Genomic DNA, 20,820 nt, shown 5'->3' with positions numbered 1-20,820 from the left:
CTTTTTATTTTAGACAGAAAAGAGGAGATGATGGGAGATGTCATTCTGTAAATATGTTTCTCTTACTGGTTAATGAATAAAGCACTGTTGACCAATAGGAAAGCAAGACAGGTGGGACTAGGAGACTAGGAGGAGAGAGGAAGTGGTAGGGAGGAATCAGCATGGAGAGACTGGAGAAAGTAGAACGCCAGCACCTCTCTCCTGTAAGATAAGACCACATGGAAGTAGTTAGATGAATAGAAATGGGTTAATATTTAAGACAGAGCTAGCTGGTAAGAAACTAGTAAATGGCCAACAGAATTATATCAAATACAGATATATCTGGGTATTATTTGGGGCTGGTGCAGAGGTGGGACCAGGCTGGCGGGGAAAAAAACTACTCATAGCATAAGAGGCCTTTAAGGGTAACACTTCACTTAGTAAGTGTAGAGAAATCAGAAAGTTTTGGTAAAACAGGAAAAGGGAAAAGACAGCAGGACCTTTATCTTGGGAGCCTGTGAGGAGAACAGGCTCATACAGTAAGACTAAGAAACTGCAGTATAGTTTCTACTTCCCAAAATCCTTTCTTAAGGTCAGGCATTTGGATAAAGGTCTTCATTCCCTCAGGGCTTGAGAAAAGTCAAGTCCTTGTTTGTTTCTTAAAGCAGACTTCTTATCTCTAGCAAGAGGAGTTTGTGGCCCTTTCATTAACATGACTAGTGCCTAGTCATGTTACCCAGTTTACATGGCCTTTTTGCCACATTAAATTCTATGTACAATAAAAACTATAGTCTTTCTTTTTTCAATTAAACGCCGATGGCAGATACCCTGTCTGACTCCTACCCTCTTTCCTCCCCAACACCCCTACCCCAAAGTCCACACATCCTCTTTGGAACCTGAACCCTCCTCCTGAGTGTCTCCAGCACAAATGTGAGCTGATGTATATACTTTGTTAGCAAGTGAAATGTATATATTGTTGAGAGTTAAGTCTTCACAGTAGAGTCAAAATCATTATGTATTTTACAGGAGTTTTCAAGTGTCTGGTAATAAAGATTTAAGTGTATCATTGGCACAGTGCCAGTGACTGGTATATATTAGATACACACTGCTTGATACAAATGGCTTTTCAGTCACTGTTCCTGGCTGAGAACCTCCAGTTCATTTACATTAGATTATGTTCTTTTGTCCAACTGCAGCTGTCTATCCTTCCGTCATGCTGATGCCGCTAATGCTTCATAAGAGCTGAAAAAAGGGCACAGGCCATCTCTACACAGACAAAACCTGTGTTGTGAGCATGGCATACCTCAATTCCACATGGACAGAAGTCACTGCTCTGCCTTTTTACTCTATCTTTTCACATGTCTATGGACCTGTAGCCCCTTAAAATATCCTCTTTGTGTAAGTATATTTCTCTCTTGAGTTCTATGAGTTCTTCAGAAAAACTAACCAACCTAAAAGGCAGATCATGAGACTCCCAACTGAGTCTACCAGAAGTTTCAGAGGTCTGAGCCTGAAACTGGAATCTGAAGCAGAGAGTAGGCTGTTGGGACTGAATCTCTAACCCTGAGGGAGGTCTGAAGTCTACCAACAGTTGGCCAAGTGTCAGAAGGGAATGAATTTAGAGGGCACTCAGCTTCTTCTGCAGAACTGCCTGCCTGATGTTGAAGAGAAATTCTCTTACTTGGAAGAGAGAATACACTGTGCTTGTTCTTGTTTTGCCCCATACATCTTAGTTACTATAAATGGAAGTATTAGTAATTTTATGCATTGCTGTGACCAAATACATAATCAAAAGCAACTTAAGAAAGAATGAGCTTGTTTCAGCTTCTATTTGAGGGGATACAGTCCATCATGGAAGGATGATGGCAGATGCTTGAGGAAGCAGGTTATACTGCACTTTCTTAGTAACCATAGAGTAACTAGTGCTGTTACTTAGGTTGATTTCTCCTATTGGTTCAGTCTAAGAGCTTAGCCCATAAAATGGGACTGTCCACACTTAAGGAAGGCATTTTCTCCTTAACCTAATACAAACAGTCCCTCATAGTGATGCCCAGAAGATTGTCTCCTAGATGTTTCTAGATTCTGTCAAGTTGACAGTCAATACTAACACTCACAAGTATGAATTCACACCCCTCATTTGAAGGGGTAGAAAGTGAAGCCTAATGTTCAATTCAACAGACATTCTATTTCAGACCTGAAATTCAATATTCTTTTATTTGGTTATGAGGAGATATCTACAATTGTGAGAATCCTTGTATAATTACTTAAAATAGAGTAAGATACTCTCATTTAAATATGCCAGTATTTAAAAGGAAATTAAATACTCATGAGAATTCTTTTAAACAGACCACAGCATACTCTGGACTTATAGCCATAAGTAACTGTGATGGCACAGGTCCTTTTCAATGCAGTGGTTAACCATGCTCTTCTTAGCCAAGTACTAATGTGTAAATGTAAATACAAGATCTTCTGTGACATTTTCAAACTTGAGTGACTGTATAATCCTTTTCCAAAATTACATTTGTGGTAAATTCACAGGCCATTTCCACGTGTTCTAACTTAAGACAATTAGGTCATCAACTTTATCTTTAAACAGAATTAAATAAAGGTTTATTAAAGGTGGCAGAATTTTTGCTACATAAAATGGCTAGAATGCAAATAAAAATGTATTCATAACATCGATTGCATCAACTGTTAACACTCTGTTGAGAACTACCTGGAGTCAAATGTTGAAAAGTAAATTGACTATATTTCTTTTCTTTGTCAGAGAATGTTTATTTGATCTTCCTACAAAAGATATCTTCAAATGTTAAATAATCCTCAATATATTCAGTGCTATGAGATTATTACTTAACATTATTGGCAGAACCAAAAATGATAGTAGGATCAACAAAGCAAATAATATGCCAGCTAGAATGGGTGAGGGACCTGCCTTGAAGTGGACCTTAACTACCTCTTCTACATTCTGTCTACCAAAACATTCCCCAGCCAACACCATCCTAGCTTGTTTCTGGCCCTGTAGCTGCTGGGCCCCCACCCCCAATCCCTGCTCACTTCCACCATTGAGGCACAGATCACACTAGCCAGAATGGACCCAGGACACAGAAGCCAGAACGTAACTCCAGCAGACTCTATAGGTCCAGACAGTCTACAACATCTGAAAGAACAGCCTCAGCAACTACACCAGGCTGGTCTTAACTACCCTAGAAGAAGACTCAGGCTTTACTGGGGGCCAGTTCAGATCTAGAGACCCAAGAACATTACCAGATCAAGGGACCCAAGGCCCCCAAACCCCAACAGAGACATCCTACTGGATCTGAAGACTCGTCAATCACCAGAACCCTTCACCCCCTTAGGCCAGAAGAAACAGAGAGGAAACAGAAACCAAGAAACAAAACACCTGTCCAACCAAGACAAATATAGAAATCAACACCTAAACCTATAATCACCCTAAATCTAGACACCTAAATGTCAGTGTAAGAACATAATCATTAAAGAAAAGGGCAGTATGTCACCACTAGAACCCAGCTATCCTATGACAGCAAGACCTGAACATTACAATGCAGCTGAAGCACAAAAAAGAAAAAAAAAAAAAAACCTTAAAAAATAACTTTATGAAAATGATCGAGGGAGGTCCTTACAGAAAATATTTTTTAAAAATCCCTTAAAGAAATGGAGGAAAAGATAAACAAAAATTAGATAAAATCAATAAATCTCTTAAAGAATGACAAGAAAATAACAAATAGCTGACATAAACAAATAAAACTGTTTAAGACCTGAAAATGGAAATAGAAGCAATAAGCGCTCTCTCTCTTCTCTCTCTCTCTCTCTCTCTCTCTCTCTCTCTCTCTCTCTCTCTCTCTCTCTCTCTCTCTTTAAGGGAATTCTGGAAATGGAAAACTTGGGTAATGGATCAGGAACCTCAGAAACAAGCATCACAAACAGAATACAAGAGATGGGAGGGTCTTAGGCATTGATGATAGAGGAAATAGATTCATTGGTCAAAGAAGAAGAAGATGTAAAATCTAAAACATTCTAACACAAAATCTAGTACCCTATGAAAAGCCCAAATCTAAGAATAATAAGGAAGAGAAGGAGAAGAATCATAAAAGAAATATGTCCCAACCTAAAGAAGGACATACTTATTGAAGTACAAGAAGCCTACAGAACATGAAGCAAACTGGACCAGGAAAAAAGTCCCTACACTACATAATGATCAAAACATTAAATATACAGAATAAAGAAAGAATATTAAAAGCTGCACAGGAAAAGAGTAGACCAATCAGAATTGTCTTATTTACACATGACTTTTCAATGGAAACTCTAAAAGCCTGAAGAGCCTGGACGATTACTTGCAGACTCTAAGAAACCATTAATGCCAACCCAGATTACTATACCCAGCAAAACTTTCAATCACCATATATGGAGAAAACAAGATATTTCATGACAAAGTCAAATGTTATTAATATCTAGCCACAAATACAGCTCTACGGAACATACTAGAAGGAAAGATCCAACTCAAGAAGTTAGCTACATCCACAAAAACATAGATAATGTCACACCAACATACACATACCCACACACCACCATGACCAACAACAAAAAATAACAGAAATTAACAATTACTGGTCATCACTATCTCTCAGTATCAATGGAATCAATTAGCTAATAAAAAGACACAGGTTAACAGAATGGATCCGTCCTTCTGCTGCATACAAAAGACACACCTCAGCATCAAAGATATTACCTCAGAGTAGAGGTTGCATACAAAAGACACACCTCAACATCAAAGACATTACCTCAGAGCAGAGGTTGGAAAAGATTTCTCAACCAAATGAACCAAAGAAGCAAGCTGGTATAGCAATCCTAATATCTAACAAAATAAATTTCAAACTAAAATTAATCAAAAGAAATCAAGAATGGAATTTCATATTCATTACTGAAAAATTCATCAAGATGTAGTCTCAATTCTGAACATCTATGCACTAAATATAAAGGTACCCACATTTATAAAAGAAACACTACTAAAGCTAAAAATCACATATTGAAACCCACACATTAATTGTGAGAGAATTCAACAACCCACTCTAATCAAAGGACAGGCCATCCAGACAGAAACTAAACAGAGAGATAGCAGAACTAACAGATACTACGATTTAAATGGGCCTGATATCTACAGAACATTTCAACCAAACACCAAAGAATATGCCATCTTCTTAGCACCTCATGGAACCTTCTCCAAAGTTGACCACATACTCCGTCACAAAGAAAATCTTTACTGATACAAAAATGTTGGAACAACACCTTATATCGTATCAGATCACCATGGATCGAAGTTGGAGTTCAACAAATTACAGAAAGCCTACAAATTCATGGAAACTGAATCACTCTCAACTGAATTAACACCACATCAAAGAAAAAAGAAACTGAAGACTTCCTAGAATTCAATGAAATGGAATGCACAACATAACCAAAGTTATGAGACACAATGAAAGCAGCACTAAGAGGAAAATTCATAGCATTAAGTGCCTCCATAAAAAATTTGGAGAAATTTCATTCTAGTGACTTAACAGAAAACCTCAAAGCTCCAAAAAAAAAAAAAAGCAAACACAGTCAAGAGTAATAGATAGCAGGAAACAATAAAGCAGAAGGCTAAAATTAATAAAATAGAAACAAAGAGAACAGTACAAGGAATCAATGAAACAGAGTTGGTTCTTTTGAGAAAATCAAGATAGAAAACCCTACTTTCCAAAATAACTAAAAGGCAGAGAGGGAATACCCAAGTTAACAAATCAGAAAGGAGAGGAGGAGGGCATAACAACAGAGGAAATCCAATCATTAAATTATATTTCAAAAACCTATATACTCCACAAACTTGGAAAATCTAAAAGAAATGAACAAATTTCTTGACAGATAGCTCATACCAAAGTTAAACCAAGATCAGATAAACAATTTAAACAATATAATCCTTAAGGAAGAAGAAGCAGTCATTAGAAGTTTCCCAACAAAGAAAATACCAGGGCCAGAATTATTCCAGAGTTTCAAAGATGAGTTAATATCAGTACTTCTCAAATTATTCCACAAAACAGAAACAGAAGGACCATTATCAAATTCCTTTTATGAGACCACAGTTACCCTGATACCCAAACCACACAAAGATACAACAAAGAAAGAGAATTACGGACCACTTTCTCTCATGAACATTGATGCAAAAATAATCAATAAAATACTGGCAAACTGGATCCAAGAACACATCAGAAAGATCATCCATCACGATCAAGTAGGCTTCATCCCAGAGATACAGGGGATAGTTCAACAAATGAAAATCTGTCAATGTAATCCACCATATAAACAAACTAAAAGAAAAAAGAACACATGATTAACTCATTAAATGCTGAAAAAGCCTTTGATAAAAATCCAACGCACCTTACTGATAAAAGTCTTGGAGAGATCAGGGATACAAGGAATATATGTAAATATAATAAAAGCAAGATGACAGCCAACATAAAATTAAATGAGGATAATCTCAAAACTATTTCTCTAAAATCCAGAACATGACAAGGCTGTTCACTGTCTCTATATGTACTCAATATAGAACTCAAATTTCTAGCTAGAGAAATAAACAACAAAGGGGATCAAGTGGTTAAAAGTTAGAAAAGAAGTTAAAGTATTGCTAATTTTTGCAGATGACATACCATACATATGTGACCCCCAAAATTCTACCACAGAACTCCTAGAGGTGATCAATTCCATCAGTGATGTGGATGGATAAAAAAAAAAAAAAAAAAAAAAAAAAAAAAAAAAAAAAAAAAAAAAAAACAGTAGCTGTCGTCTATACAAGTGATAAAAGAAAACAACACCCTTCACAATACAAAATACCTTGGGGTAACTCTAACCAAGCAAGTAAAGGACCTTGATGACAAGAACTTCAAGTCTCTGAAGAAAGAAATTGGAGAAGATATCAGAAGACAGAAAGGATAGAAAGATCTCTCATGCTCATCAATTGATAAGATTAACACAGTAAAAAATGGTCAGCTTACAAAAAGCAATCCAAAAAATTCAATGCAGTCCCCATTAAAATCCCAACACTTTTTTTTTTTTTTTTTTTTTTTTTTTTGCAGTCCTTGAAAGAACAATACTCAACTTTATACAGAAAAACAAAAAAACCCAGGATGGCTAAAAGTATCCTGTATAATAAAAGAACTGCTAGAAATATCACCATCCCTTATCTCAAGCTCTACTATAGAGCTATAGTAATAAAAATAGTATGGTATCAGCATAAAAACAGATAGGTAGATCAAAGAATGGACTCAAAGACCCAGACATGAATCAATACACTTATGACCACTTCACATACTGCACAATAGAGAGAAGAAAACATCTTTAACAAATGCTGCTGGCATAACTGGATATCAGAATGTAGAAGAATGCAAATAGATTTATATATATATCATTCTGCTCAAAACTCAAGACCAAGTATATCAAGGATCTCAACATAAATACAGCTACAGTGAACCTGACAGAAGAAAAAGTAGGGAACAGCCTTGAACACACTGGCACAGGAGAAAACTTCCTGAATAGAATACTAGTAGCATAGACATGAAGATTGACAATTAAAAAGTGGAACCTCATGTAAGCTTCTATAAGGCAAAAAACACTGTCAATAGGACAAAATGGGAGCCTACAGAATGGGAAATATCTTTACCATCACCATATCTGATGAAGGGCTGTTGTCTTAAATATATAAAGAACTGAAGAAACTAGACATCAGAAAACAAATAATCCAATTAAAAAATGGTGTATTGACCTAAATAGAGAATTCTCAACAGAAGAATAGCAAATGGTAGAGAAATACTTAAAGAAATGTTTATCATTCTTATCTATCAGGGAAATGCAAATCAAAATGACTCTGAGATTTCATCTTACACCTGTCAGACTGGCTAAGATTAAAAATACAAACACAGTTTATGCTAGAGAGGATGTGGAGTAAAGGGAACACACCTCTAATGCTGGTGGGAATGCAAATTGAACAGCCACTCGGGAAATCAATATGGTGGTTTCTCAGAAAACTGGGAATCAATCTACCTAAAAACCCAGGGATACAACTCTTGTGCCTATTTCCAAAGGATATGTAATCATACCACAAGGACATTTGTTCAACTATGTGCATAGTGGCTTATTTCCAATAGCCAGAAACTGAAAACAACCTAGATGTTCATCAATCAAAGAATGGATAAAGAAAATATGGTACGTTTACATGATGGATTATTATTATGCTGCTTAAAAAATTGACATCAGGAAAATTGAATGCTGGAACTAGAAAAACAAAAACAAAACAAACAAACAAACAAAAAACCAAACAAACATCCTGAGTGAGGTCACCCAGACCCAGAAAGATAAACATGGTATGTACTAACTCATAAGTGAATATTAACTAGAGGAGAGTAGGGAGGTTGCTATTGGGATGTGAAAGATATAAAATTAATAATAATAATAATAAAAGCAAATTCATGGAAAATATTGCAGCAATGGGTCAGCAACAAGCATTCTCAGAGCAGAGCAAACAGGCGGTTGTACAACACAAAGGAGAGAGTCAAGGCATTAGGAAAAAGTGTGAACTTACCGTGATATTTAAATATATGGTTCGTTTTTGAAAATCGTAACTGACATAGGCTGATTTTACACCAATATATTTCACATCAATAGATCGAGGGAAAAGGAAAAACACAGCCAATCCGGACAGGAGCAGGCAGACAGACACAGATGCCATCACATACAGCTTTCTGAAAAGAAAAAGAGTACTTACATATGTGCCATCTAAAATTACATAGAGCAACATGTAAGGAAGTTATTTCCATTTGAATTCTTCTGCTACATATCATAGCAGCAAGAAGACATGTTTAATTTTACCAAATTTACTCAAAAACTATTAGCTAAGGCTGGTTCTACTTAGAGTTAAAATAATCTCTTTAGAAGATAAAACTGTCATTTTTTGCAAAATAAGATTTTTAACCTTATAATGAAGTATTTACTTCATTAAAATGATTTTCAATCTAGACTTTGCATTAGAAACAAGTTTAGGGCCCTTAACAAATCCAGAATCAAGGCCTCTATCTGGATTCACTAAAGCATGGTTTGAACTGGCTGCCTGTCCTCATTATCGCCAGTCCTTTCAGACTCCCTCCCTCCCAAAGTACTCTTGTCCTCAGTTCTAAAAGTACTGTTTACACTCACTGACTGAGCAGCGAGATGTTATTCTGTTTTGTTACCTCAGTGGAAATAGGCATGTATAAAAGAAAAAGGATAAGTAATCCAAATGTCTTTTATTTTTCCTTCAAGGTTACACTCAAAAGTATGGTTTCATATTTCCTGGGCACTACTAAGTGCCAATTTCATTCTGAGTCACTTTCCTTGTGACCTAGTGTTTTAACCACTCTCTCCTCCCCCGAACTTCCTATGCCTCAATCAAGTTAGCTGCATACACATTAAAACAGCTGTTAAAAACTTCCTAATAATTTTTCTAGGTACTTTGGTTTCCTAAAAAAAGAAAAGAAAAGAAACAAAGAAAGGAAGGAAGAAAAAGAAAGAAAGCAAATGAACAAAATTTCCCTAAACTGCTACAACTGAGTTCATGCTACTGAGTGGAGCAAACCAGCCAACTAGCCAATTCCCACTCACATTTACTGTGGAAGGTTGGAGATCAGTAACAATGATCTCCAAGTAACCAATAAACAAACTCATATTTATGATGCCTGCAACATACCCATAGGCAAAAAACATCATAGGCACAAAAGGAATTTAAAAATCACTGTCTTCAAACATCTTAACTTTGTTGGATTTCCTATACTTTATTAGGTTGTTTTATTTTTTTAAATTTAAATAAAATTCATTAAATAAAACAAAGAGTTCAGCATTCTCAAAACTATTGACAGAATGTATTTCCACAACAAAGTCTACTTAATTGTTTAGTGAAGGTCAAAGAACAGCTTGCATGAATGGGTTCTCTCCCACTATCATACTACCACTTGATCCCAAAGAGAATCCAGTTTAGAACATCAGCTTTGACTGTAGTGGCCTTTCCAAGCTGAGTCACTTTGTCAGTGGGGAAGGAGCATATGAGCTCCCATACTAGCTGTAAAGTTACAGTCAGTAGATAGCTGCTAGGGAGGGAAGTCTTTTATTTATTTATTTATTTATATTTTGTAGGCATGCAGACTCTGGAAGTTCAGCTATGATGCATATGATGGTCCCACATCTTTACGCACCGAGGATAATAATTACTTGTGTACACACACACACACATACACTCACTCTCTCTCTCTCTCTCTCTCTCTCTCTCTCTCTCTCTCTCTCTCTCTCTCTCATTTGCTTCATGTTATTTGAGACAGGGTCTTACATAACTTAGAGAAAGACACACAGACCAGAGAGACCTTGAACTTGGTATATAGCTGAGGATGGCCTTGAATTTCTGATCTTTCTTCTTCTACTTCCTGGTACCGGATTACAGGTATGTGCCATCATGCCTGGGTGCTTCCATTATATTTGACAACTATCGTCAATATATATATATTTGAAAAGTAGAATTTCTGCACCAAAGCCTCAAGACTTATGTAGTTTTGCTAGAAAATACAAAATTCTTATCCAACTAGTAAGACACAAGAGTGCTTGTGTTCACTCAGTAGTGCCAACAAAGCATGCTGACAAAATTCTGTGCTTTTGCCAATCTGATAGAAATGATATCTCTGTGTATACTGCATTTGCATTTCTTTAAGGAACAAGATGAATTTATTTTCCTTTATCTAAAGGTCATTTATATTTCTTTTTTGTGGGGTACTTTCCATAGCCTCTATTTTTATTCCCCTCTGTGTACCTGGGTTTTTTCTTTTCAAATTTTGATGATCTGTACAGAATGGGATCAGTACTCTGCATGATAAGATTTGCAGACATTATTTCTTGGTTTATCACTTGTAGTTTGATTTCAATTAAAGTTTTGTTTTCAACCTGTGGAAGTTTATCTAAACTTAAGTCAAATGTGGTTTTTCATTATTAGTGGATTCTAAATAATAGCTGTTGAAAAGGCTCTCCATTTTGAGATTATAAATCTGGCCCAACTTTGTTCACCTCTCTGTGAATTTTAAAATAAAAGGCCACTTAAGGTTTACACAAGGCTTGGCTGATTTTAATTCCATGATTGCTAAATATTTTATTCAATAGCTTATTTGAAGCTTTGTGGCCAAGAAATAGTGAGCCAATGTGATCGTCTATCCCTTACTCATTAACTGAGTCTCTTGCTCCAAAGTTCAAAGGGCTTTTCTTCTTTAAACCTCTAAAGCCCATGATCTTCAGGGGGAGGATGTCTCTTTCTGATACATAGAATGGAGCCTTCTTTTATTCTAGACATATGTCCCTCAAGTAAACATTCGGTAATTAATATCATACCTCTTATTTGCTTCTGTGGGGTTGCAATTAAATTGCTTTCCTTCCTGTCATTTTTCTCACATATTTATTATGTATGCATGGTAGTTTGAATATAATTGGCTCCCATAAACTCATAGGGAATGGCAGTATTATGAGGCGTGGCTTTGTTACAGTAGGTGTGGCCTTGTTAGAGTAAGTGTGTCACTCCAGATGTAGGCTTTGAGGTCTCATATAGGCTCAAGCTCCACCCAGTGTTTCATATTACTTCCTGTTGCCTCCTCTAGCACCACGTCTGCCTTCAGGCTACCATGTTGTACCATGATGATAATGGACTAAATCTTTGAGAATGTACGTCACCCCAATTAAATGTTTTTCTTTTGAAAGAGTTACTGTGGTCATGGTGTCTCTTCATAGCAACTCTTACACAAGAAACCCTAACTAAGACAGTATGTATGGTGGTGTAAGTAAGAAGGCCCCCATATACTCATATATTTGAATGCTTAATCATCAGGGAATGTGGCACTACTAAGAAGGATTAGGAGGTGTGGTCTTGGAGTGTGACCTTGGTGGAAGAAGTATATCTCTAGGGGTAGGCTTTGAGGTTTCAAAAGCTCAAGCCAAGTCCAGCATAACTCTCTTCCTGCTATCTGTGCATTTGGATGGAGAACTCTCTGCTACTTCTCCTGCCTGCTTTCCTGCCGTGTTCCTTGCTATGATGACAATGAATTAAGCATCTGAAACTGTAAACAAGCCCCAATTAAATGGTTTCTTTCATAGGAGTTACCATGGTCATGGTGTCTCTTCACAACAATAGAACACTAAGAAAGCCTGTATGTTTACATGCTTATTCAATTTCACATTTTTCAGGGTATCACATTTGCACATTTTAATTTTTACAGAAAAAGTATTTTTTCTAGATATTTTAATGGGTCGGTTGGTTCTCTTTTCACATCTTCCTATCAATCAGTTATCTCATTTCTGAACTTTTCAATGTCTGACTTAAACTACTGTCATACTTTCTATAGTTTAAATTTTACATATACTTAAGTTTTTTTCTCCCTCTCTCTGTCTGTCTGTCTGTCTATGTGTTTCAATTTTCAGCATTATTTTGAGTTCATGTTCCTCATGTTCTATATTGAGGACTGGGATGGGCCAAGGTTGGCTTGGCCCATATGAGTACGCAGCCCCTTTTGACCTTCTCAAGGCCACTGTGGGTTTTCTGCAATCTCTGTTCTTCTCTCTGCAACAAGTTATTCTCAAAAATACTGCTGAGTGTAGGGTAGAACATTTGCTTTATTTAGGGGTGGAGCATTTGCTTTCTATATCAGGATTCTTAGATTCATTAGAGACTCCCACATATCTGCTAAGCATGCTCAGGTGTCTGTGATCATTATACTTTGGGCAGTCACTATCATTCCATAGTTAGTGTGAACACAGAATCTCCTATGCCTGATGAAAATGGCCTGTGAACACGTGTATGTTACTGCCACTATTTTAAAACTCTTAGTAAACAGATTTCTGAAGATAAAGTTGCCATGAAGTTTTCAAATTCTCACCTCAAGCAATAGTTGTTTTTGTTGAAAGACACATGGTGTAAGATGGTACAACATAAAACTAGATATAATTTTCTTCTTAAATATCTTAACTAGAGTAATTACTCATATCTAGTTTGAAAGTAAAAATATACAAAGAGCAATAAAAGCAGAAATCTTAAAATCACTTACGTTCTTCTTGGCCGTAACCGCTGATCACTATATGGGATCAGTGCCACCAGCTGGTTTTCTTGTCCTAAAGGTGAAAGATGTAATTAAAAATTCATTAATACCAATAATTAAAAATACAATGGTGTTCTAGGAAAATCTGGCTTCAAAAGACCAGGATACTTCTCTCCTTACTTTTTTAGTACACTGCTATTTATATCTTCAAAAGTTGAGTTATAGAGAAGATACTAAGTTTTTTCATACTGTCTAATTAATCAAAAGTAGAAAAAATAATGAGTGCTCTGCTATCCTTTGATCTACTGGATAAAAAAAAAACCAAAATTCAAAGCAAAACAAAACCGACAAGTTCTGGGTTTCAGGAGATCTGAATTTACCCCAGCTTCTTTCAAGTCCACTGTTTTCCACTCAGAGCAACTTGATGGAAGATAGAAGAAACACATTGCTGCTGCCCTTTTCCTGCATCCTCAACCACTGTATGGCTGAACCCAAACTGCTCTTCTAAATCTCTAACTTTTAAGAGCTCAGTGTTCTCATTTGCAATCACTGATTTCAAGTAATCCCCAAGGAGACAATTATACCACATTTTCTTACTTCACACTCTCCAAAATCACAATTTCAAAACTCAACACTGTTCACACTCTCAGTATCACCTCATTTATCCTCATTCTTGGTCCATGATGTGGTACACAGAGAGAATGTACTTTTCAAATGTTCTAAATTAAGTTACAGAACAGAAAACAGAAGGAAAAAAAGAAGTGAGTTCATTTAAGTCATAGCATCAAAAAAAAAAAAAAAAAAAAAAAAAAAAAAAAAAAAAAAAAAACAAAAGGAAGAACTATTCTATATTCCTTTCCTGTATGTCAAGGAGGAAGTCATCAGACCACACTACATTCTGCTTTTGGAACCAACCAATCAGGCAGGAAAATCTCTTTCTACACTCTTCGGCTCTCCATGGGCTTCTCTGTTATCCTGCCTGGCATCCTTTCCAGACTCATGGAAATAATTTGGTGTTTTTCTCCCAGAATTTCATTATAGATTATCTTGGTCTCTTAGTTCCAGTGGACACATTTACAAGTCCTATTTGACCATACTGCTGGTGACTTAGAGAATTTGTCTGTCATAGGACCAGCTTTTACTTTTGGCTAATATCTCTCACAGCTAAATAAGCCCTTTATTTCACAGACCCATCTGCCTCAAGAGTTTGATTTAACAATATCTACCCTCCTACCTGTTGCTATGTCCCTTCTTAAGAAGGTCCCTGTACCTTCCACAGGGTCACCTTCTGCTCTCGGTATTCTCTCTCTGCTCCTACTCAGGGGCACTGCTCCATTAACTATCCCATCTCCTGTGTTACCAGTATGGATCACTTTTATCAACAATGTATACACCTTGCATTCACTCACTCAGTCTTGAAAGAGATCACTCTCCTGACATAACCTCCCAGCTGCCACCTTTCCTCCCTCCTAGAACAAAACTCACAAAATCTAGTTCTTTCTGTAAGATGCTACATTACTGCCTCACACTTTTTCATGTTTATTAATTCAAGAAAAATTTGGTTTTACTATGACACTGTCTACACATGCTGGGGCAATTATGTAAACTACTCTTTTAAAAAATCCCCAGAGCCCATATCTCACGACCAATGGATAGCCCTCGGTCCCTACACGACTTCATCTGTCATAAGTTTTAACAGTGGCTCTCTCTTTCCTTCTCAGCACATTGTCTCTACTTATCTTCTAGGACACCAAAGACAGATTTCCTTCCCCCTCTCTTTCTTTTGCTACTGTCATCAAATGTTGCATTGCCCCAGAGTTCATGCCAAAGTTGCTTCCTTTTGCTAAGAAGAGTGTTCCTCTCAAGTTCCACTTGAAGTGTCCTAATATTTTGATGACACCAGCTAAGATATGCTCTTCAATTTCAGACCCTCATAACTAATTTCCTATTTAAAAACACACCTCCCCAAACATGTCTGAAACTGAGCTCCTTATCTTACTTACTTCTGGCATGCACTTTCAAATTGTTCTTATGCCTATTTTAGTAAATAGCCACATCATTCTTTAAACTGTTGGATAGAATAAAAACCTCTTTGCGGTGATTCTTGATTATCTTCTTTCCATAATCCACACCCAGGCTGCCTAAAGCCTACTTGGCCATGCCTCAAAAACATTGCTAGACATACAGAAATAGTCTTCCTACCCTATCACATGGTGTATGAATTTCTTCAACTACAGTACTTCTTTTATTCTTAAGCAGCTACTGTCTCCAGAAGGATAAAAACACCATTCAGTAGGCTATGCAATAAGCCCCAATTAATGCAAGGCACTTTTCAGGGGCTGTGGACTTCCTCAAGCAGTCACTCTGTTCTTCTTTAGGTCTCTCCAGGGTCAACTACTGACTTTTACCATGGAGAGAAGAAACCACAACACACTATTGTTTTTCCTTTCTATCAAGGCAACTCAAATAGGAGGGAGAGGACTATTTCCTTTTGTCTTCCCCATGACAAATCACGAGTTCACTTTTTTTCCCCTTACTTGGTTTTTCTTTATAAATCATGCATTTCCTTTAAGAAATATCTAATTGGGACATAAGCTACTTATTATTTAGATAATGAGTTACTGAATCATATAACTACTAACATTTGATATGGCAAAATGACTGTGAAAATGCTTCTAATAGTGTCAAAAAGGGACTAAAATCCTCATTGGAAATGACAGTGTATAGTGACTATTATCGCAGACAAACATGAAAAATACTAGGTGTACTGAAGTCATGTATACCAACTGCTTTAGAAACATTACTAATTGTTTGCTTTTGTGTCTTTCTGACTAAACAAAATTGGTAGGTTTTAACTTTGAATTGTTGGGAATAGGATTGCTTACAACTATAGGTTTTACATTGTTTGAGCAAATGTTTGGGATACTTTTATAAGAGGAGAATCTATTGAGTAAAACATACCCCTAGGAATTCTTCCTGTTCCTTGGCAAGTGGGACAAGTGACACTATCTCTTCCAGTAAATTCCACATATGGAAACTGAGAGACATCTCCATTTCTTCCATCTTCATTATGCACTTCGTTGTTAACCAGACCATTCCTCATGTTGTCTGTCGATGTGACCCCATCATAACCATCTTCTTTATTGGAATGCAAAGGTAGATGAGAAAGAGACTTTCCCATGTCTAATGAAAAAGAAAAATCTGACAGTAAATTCAGATGCAAAGTAATCTCATGGGATATTTACAGGGTTAAGTAAGTGTAAATTACTTGTAGGATTAAAATTATATTCTATCAAAATGTGACACAAGGGAACCATTTGCCAGGACCCAGAAGTGCATTTCTTTTTTTTTTTTTTTTTTTTTTTTTTTTTTTTTAATTTTACACGTCGATCCCAGTTCCCTCTCCTCTCCCTCGCTTCCTTCTTCCCTCCCTCTTACCCTCTCTGCCCCCTCACATGCACCCTGAGTGTCCCCTCCCATCCCCCCACCCCAATTCCACATGTAGGGCAATGCCATCCAGGTGGGATCATGTAAATCTGTCAAGTCTTTTTGAAGCAGGGTCTAGGACTTCTCTCCTGTCTCTAGGTTAAGGCAGTATCCCTCCATGGGGGATGTGTCAGGTCCTTTTGTGAACCAGGAATACATCCTGGTTCCATTGTATGAGTTCCCTTAGACTGCTCAGTCCTTCTAGCTGAGACCCATATTCAGGGGAGCCTGAGTCAGCCCCATGCTGGATTCCCAGCAATCAGTCTGGGGGCCGTTAGCTCCTCCTTGTTCAGGTCACCTGTCTCTATGTGTTTCTGTAGTCTGGTCTTGTCCTCTCCCTCTGCATCTGGATTCTAGTTCGACTCAGTGTTTAGTTATAGGTGTTTGCTTCTGTTTTCAGCAGGTACTAGATGAGGGCTCCATGATGATGGATAAGTTAGTTGTTGATCTCACTATGAGGGAAAGGCATTTATGGTAGCCTTTCCATGGTTGCTCAAATGGTTAGTTGACGGCAGTCTTGTAGGTTTCTAGACCTTTCTTTAGGTTCAGTTTTCCCTTCAAACTAATAATGGCTCCCTCTTTTATGTTATCTCTCTCTCTCTCTCTCTCAGAAATACTCAGCAGTGTGTTTCTAACAAAATACTATGAAATGAAATCTCAGTGATGAAAATAAGGTCAAAATGGTAACACTTGGCAAAAGTTTACAGTTTAGACAGACCTTCTTAGTGTTCCTCAGAAGACATTTGTGCTCTAAGTTTTTTTATAGGAAAAACAAAAACACGTTTTAACTAGAAACCAGTTGGCTCATTACAACCAATATGCTTATCACCAGTTAATTTCAAAGTGGCATTTTACTCATTTATAATTCATACTGTTTTAAGTTCCAAACTTAAAATTTTACTTCAAATCACAGTAGTAAATATTTACAACAAGAAGAAAACCTCTGAATCACCATGTATATTTTTTTTCTGTAGCAGTCTGGCAGTTAAATTAGGAAGCAAATATTCAAAAATATTAAACATAATTTTCCATACAATGGAACAACATCATATGTTAATGTCACAGTTTCGGGGTGACAGCTTAAATAAAAGAAGCTTACAGTCCAAATAAGAATAATTAGTATAGCAGTCACATGGAAATAAGCGCTCGGATAGGTTGTGCAATACAATAAAGCCCTGTGATTTCCTGAGGGAAAAGAACATGAAAAGTCATATAACATGCCTGTTTTCTGAGAAAATATTAATAGAAATGGACAACAAATTTTTAAATGGTGCAATTCCTTTCTTCCTAGGGTTAATCATACCTCACTGATCAGTTTCTAAGTATCATTACGCAATCATTAGATATTACTTTTATTTTCTTTAACAAATAAAACCAACACCAAATAATTCAAGTCACCCCATATGAAGGAAATTTTGCTTTTCAAACTTTGTACCCTATTTGCTGAATTCACTCACAGTATAGTCAGCGATATTAAATAAAAATCTTGAGTAGTATACAAGACTAATAAAAATACTTTCAAAAGTTCTATGTACACACTGTCTACCTAAGCTCAAATATATCAAGGACTGTGATTTCCAAACAAGCAGTATCTTATCATGGCTCAATGACAACAAACAAAAGCCAAACCAGCACTTGCCAGCCACAGGTGCACAAGTATGAATTTTAATCATCACTGTTCCCACACACTGTGACCTTGGAAGCTATGCAGAACACTGGGTGCTTTGGGATCAGCTGGCCTCAGCAGAAGGCAGGGGGTACACCACACTCTTTTAGCTCTGTTAGACAAAAGGGGTGGAAACTGTGTCCCACTGAAGGAGCTCTTAGGGCAAGAGGCAGAAGATAGCCCAGTGGTTCTATTCTAGATCCACAGCAACCTAGACATACTCTGTTGAAAACAGGTTTGGACACGCAGCAGATTTAGTTGTTACTGGAATCCTAGGCTTCCTGTCCAGCTTTCCTTGAGAGAACTGACAAGTGCAACTACTGTTATTTTGGAAACTTACTTGAGGTTTGAAAAGGAGTGCAAGGTCCCCTTCGCCTCCCCCCTGGGCTCAGTGTTTACGTCACGGTCTTGTGAACTCAACACGGTTCTCGGGTGGTCTGGAAACAGGGGAGGGGGTTGCTAAACACAGCACTGCAACCAACTGAGATGTGTCATCAGACGCGGGCTCAGTCCTGAAGGTCTGGGGAGGGAAGGGAAGGGGATTAGCGCCTTTCAAAAGGCGACAACGAGCAAAGCCCCGGAAGATAGCAACATCCCAGGGACCTTGCAAGTAGAGCGGGGCAACCCCAGAGCCACTGGGCCGCTCGGATCAAGGGCCCTGGCGCCGCCCCAGCCGAGCCAGGCGGGAGGCCAGGGCCCGCGGTGACAGCCCCGCACCCGGCGCGCCGCGGCCTCCCCCACCGCTCGGGGCCCCAGGGTCCGGGTCGCTCACCCGCACGCGGAGCGCAGCGCGGTCTCGGGATGCTCCGGCGCGGGCGGGCCGCAGGCCGGGGTCACGATGTCCCCGGTCCCGGTGCTGCGGGGCGGAGCGCCGGGCGGAGAGCCGGCGAGCAGGGCGGGGGAGGGGCAGGACAACAACCGCACCGGCGGAGCGCGGCGCCGCGGAAGCCTGAGCGTGCGCCTGCGCACTTCGACCCTGGAATACGGGGGCGGAGCACCCCGGGGGTGGGTGGGGGGGTGGGAGAGAAAGACCAGGCACGACGCATGCGCCCTTTCTCAAGCCTGGCGCCTGGAAGGGAAGTCTTCACCGATGTGGGTTCTACTGGTTTTGTCACTCACTGGTTTTCCAGACTGGGAAGTTTAGAAACAGTGCTAAGTGCACATGGCTTACGAATGATTCCTTTTGTGAAGGGGAAAATTGGGCGCCGCCCCAGTTTTCCGCGGCCTGCCTTGTCCCCAATTCTAGAGTGGCAGCCACAAGACTTCCTTCCTCCCTGAGCTGGTTGGTGCACATCTCTGGCAGCGAGGTGCACGAATTGCATTGTTGAATTTTCATTCAGAAATCCCTGCCATTGAGAACGTCCCCCTCCCGCCCCCAGTCTTTCTTTGATCTCGTTTTGATTGTGTACTTTAAGGTCACATTATTCTGTGCATGCAATAGGGTGTCTCTCCCAATGCCCTTGATCAGATGAGAAGCTACAGGAGTACCCTGAAGACCCCCACTCCCTACTCAACTACCCACTGCCCAGTCATAACTCACAGTGAGTTGAGGCTACTGTGGACATATACCATTTTCGTGGTTTTCAAGCGTTTTCTTCAAAGGTTGCTAATTTTTTCTTTTGGATATTCGAGAAATACAATGTGGTTAAAAGATGTCTGGATGGAATTATAATCTGATAAATTGGAACGAGGAGCAGCTGGGTTGCTCAAAGGGTTTAGCAATTTTTTTCTAAGTGGGGTTTTGGTGAGATTCCTAGAAAATTAACAGATTTTATGGCTAAAAAGGAGTGGCAGCCTTAAGCATCCATTAATTGTGCTGAAGTTATTGCTTATTTGCTTGAAAAAGTCAACAACGCGACCCGGTAAGGAGCTCTCCAGTTGCCTGCCTTTCTAAACTGCTTTGCTTGTATTTTAAAAGTAGCTTGATTTATGAACATCTTATCTGTAACTTAATGAAATCATTAACGCATTAGGACATGGTATGTAGAATAGGCTGAGTCTTTGGTTTTAGACCATGGTTACTCATATTTGGTGAGAGCAGTTTTCTTCCATACAAGCAGAATGTTTTAAGGTTATTTAAAATCTTCACCCCCTTAGTCTAGAAAGTCCACCCAGGCACATAAACTAAATTCCCAACAATGGGACCTGATTAAATCACACCAGTGGTGAACTTGGTAAACACTGTATTGATTCTTTTTAGAAAGGGTTCATTGTGTCCCACTGGCTGCCTTGAAACCCCCTATATACCCAGGCTGGCCTAGAACTTGAAGCCAGTCTTCTTTCCCCGCCGATCTTTCTAGAGTGCTGAGGTTATGTACCACCACACCTTCCCAACATATTACATATCACTATGGCAATTTTCAATTTGGTAGTTAGATTATAGCAGCCTTGATGATCACTGAGGACAAACCCTTCTCACATAGTTCACAGGATGTACAAAAACGTTGATTCATTATTAATCAAAGAATGTTTTTTAGCCTGAGACTGGAGAAATACCATCCTGTACAGACTGCTTAAAACATCTTAAAAATACTGGAGACTTTCTGATAAAGAGTA

General features: G+C 38.4%; 1 protein-coding gene across 1 annotated transcript in view; it reads right to left on the bottom strand.

Annotated features, from left to right (window-relative positions):
• Positions 1-18,689, bottom strand: part of Tmem106b (transmembrane protein 106B) — a 30,759-nt gene extending 12,070 nt beyond the window's left edge. Inside the window, exons 1-4 of the mRNA XM_051175693.1 lie at positions 18,605-18,689; positions 16,074-16,295; positions 13,122-13,185; positions 8,603-8,762 (exon numbers count right to left, since the gene is read on the bottom strand). Coding sequence (XP_051031650.1) covers positions 8,603-8,762; positions 13,122-13,185; positions 16,074-16,293 — 444 coding nt within the window. The 5' untranslated portion in view covers positions 16,294-16,295; positions 18,605-18,689. The remainder of the gene's footprint in view (positions 1-8,602; positions 8,763-13,121; positions 13,186-16,073; positions 16,296-18,604) is intronic.
• Positions 18,690-20,820: the final 2,131 nt, after the last annotated feature.

This window comes from Phodopus roborovskii, unplaced genomic scaffold (genome assembly GCF_943737965.1).
Source record: "Phodopus roborovskii unplaced genomic scaffold, PHOROB, whole genome shotgun sequence".
NCBI classification, from domain to species: domain Eukaryota; kingdom Metazoa; phylum Chordata; class Mammalia; order Rodentia; family Cricetidae; genus Phodopus; species Phodopus roborovskii.
This window is presented reverse-complemented; position numbering and strand designations above follow the sequence as displayed.